This window comes from Octodon degus, unplaced genomic scaffold, assembly GCF_000260255.1.
Source record: "Octodon degus isolate 3935 unplaced genomic scaffold, OctDeg1.0 scaffold00019, whole genome shotgun sequence".
Classification (NCBI taxonomy): Eukaryota; Metazoa; Chordata; class Mammalia; order Rodentia; family Octodontidae; genus Octodon; species Octodon degus.
In genome coordinates this window covers 7,422,172-7,423,699 of record NW_004524595.1, presented here as the reverse complement: position 1 = coordinate 7,423,699, position 1,528 = coordinate 7,422,172, and the positions used below count along the sequence as shown (strand labels likewise).

At 45.2% G+C, this 1,528-nt stretch overlaps 2 protein-coding genes across 2 annotated transcripts in view; both read right to left on the bottom strand.

Moving 5' to 3' along the window:
- Dnajc27 (DnaJ heat shock protein family (Hsp40) member C27) overlaps positions 1 to 1,528 on the bottom strand; it is a 45,352-nt gene that overhangs the window by 34,543 nt on the left and 9,281 nt on the right. The gene's annotated exons all lie outside the window — the stretch shown is intronic.
- Positions 1,273 to 1,520, bottom strand: LOC101583460 (ATP synthase subunit epsilon, mitochondrial). Its single transcript, XM_004627446.2, has one exon. It carries the CDS (start codon positions 1,469 to 1,471, stop codon positions 1,316 to 1,318), a length of 156 nt encoding a protein of 51 aa, XP_004627503.1. The 5' UTR covers positions 1,472 to 1,520; the 3' UTR covers positions 1,273 to 1,315.

The following is a 1,528-nucleotide window of genomic DNA, read 5'->3' as shown; positions in this document are numbered from 1 at the left end:
TTGTGTGTGGCCAGCTCAGCCCACCAGGGGGCAGGCGGGCTGGCATGTGGTGCTGGGGGATTGAACCGCGGTCCCTGTGCTTTGCTTGGCTTAGCTTGTTCTAAGTAGGTGCTTTAGACCACTGAGCCATCTCACCAGCCCAATTTGTTTTTATTTTATCTTTTTCTTACGAACTTTTCTTTTGAAGATTTTTTTCTATTCTTACACTTCCAACACACCACCAAAAATCTATGTTTAGCCTTGATTTTCCTCTGAAGATCAGAACCACAGTTCCCAAAATCAAGTCCACTGGTTTCCACTTAGATGCACTGGTGCCACCCCAGATCAGGACATCCTGAGGTACCCACACCTGAAAACAGCTCATCTTGCTGACATCCAAACTGTTACCACCACCATCTCCCCAGTCGCAGGATCAAAATATTAAAGTCACATCTCATTCTGGGGCTTTCCCAACCTTTTTGGTGGGTCTTCCATCTTCCTTGCATCTTAGTGTCTATGGGTAGCACTTGGTCATTGTGTGTGTGTGTGTGTGTGTGTGTGTGTGTGTGTGTGTGTGTAAAACCAAGGATTGAACTCAGACCCTTGTGCTTGTCAGGGATGCACTTATTCCACTGAGCCATCTTCCTGGCCCTATGGGTAGCCCTTGGGATAGGCCCTCATCATCTGCTCCCACACAAGCAGAGAAAACACTTCTCCCCTCTCCCTCCCCACTCTAGCCCCATCTGGAATGAGCTCTCCCTTGTCTTTTCAAGTCTTACCTATCCTTCCAGGCCCAGATCAAACTCTGGGCACCAAAGTGCACACAATCTGGCCTGCAGCTGTACTCCCTGTGTATGTATACTATATGTTTGAACCCTCTAGCTTCTATATGTGTGTCTATATGTTACACACACACACACACACACACACACACACACAATTTGCCATTGGTCACACACTGCCTTTTACTGTTATTTTGATCACATGTGTATAGTTACTTTATCTCTTCAGCTAGACAATAAATTTCTACCTTGCAGCAACTAGCTCAGAGCCTTTCACATAGTAAGTTTACTAGCCACTGAATGAATGTAAGTGAGCATCAATTGTATTAGAAAAGCTTGGGCTATTTCTGATCGTGAATGATAATGAAAAACTATTGTAAATGACTATTTTTTTTTTTTAACAGTGAACCATGCATCAATTTATTGGCATCATTAATTTATTAAGATAGGTACTTTTTCCCCTCATAAAGTGACATGGATTATAATCTGCCTTACCACGTGCCCACACATCTTCAGGGTGAAAATGGAGCATTTCACGCTCTAGCCAGGGCTGGTTATTCTTTTCTCACTTTCACAATTTTGATGCTGCTGCCAGCAGTCTTCTCTGCATTTGCTCTGAATTCCGTCTTCAGGGCATCCCTCACTGCCTTTGCACAGATCTGGGAGTAGCGAATGTAGCTGAGTCCAGCCTGTCGCCAGTAGGCCACCATGATGGCGCGAGAGGGGTCGTGTGTCGGACCGAATCGCTAAGAAAACGGCAAAGTCGG

Excerpts from the sequence above, each read along its gene's own strand:
- LOC101583460 (XM_004627446.2), bottom strand. The coding sequence starts at position 1,471 with ATGGTGGCCTACTGGCGACAGGCTGGACTCAGCTACATTCGCTACTCC.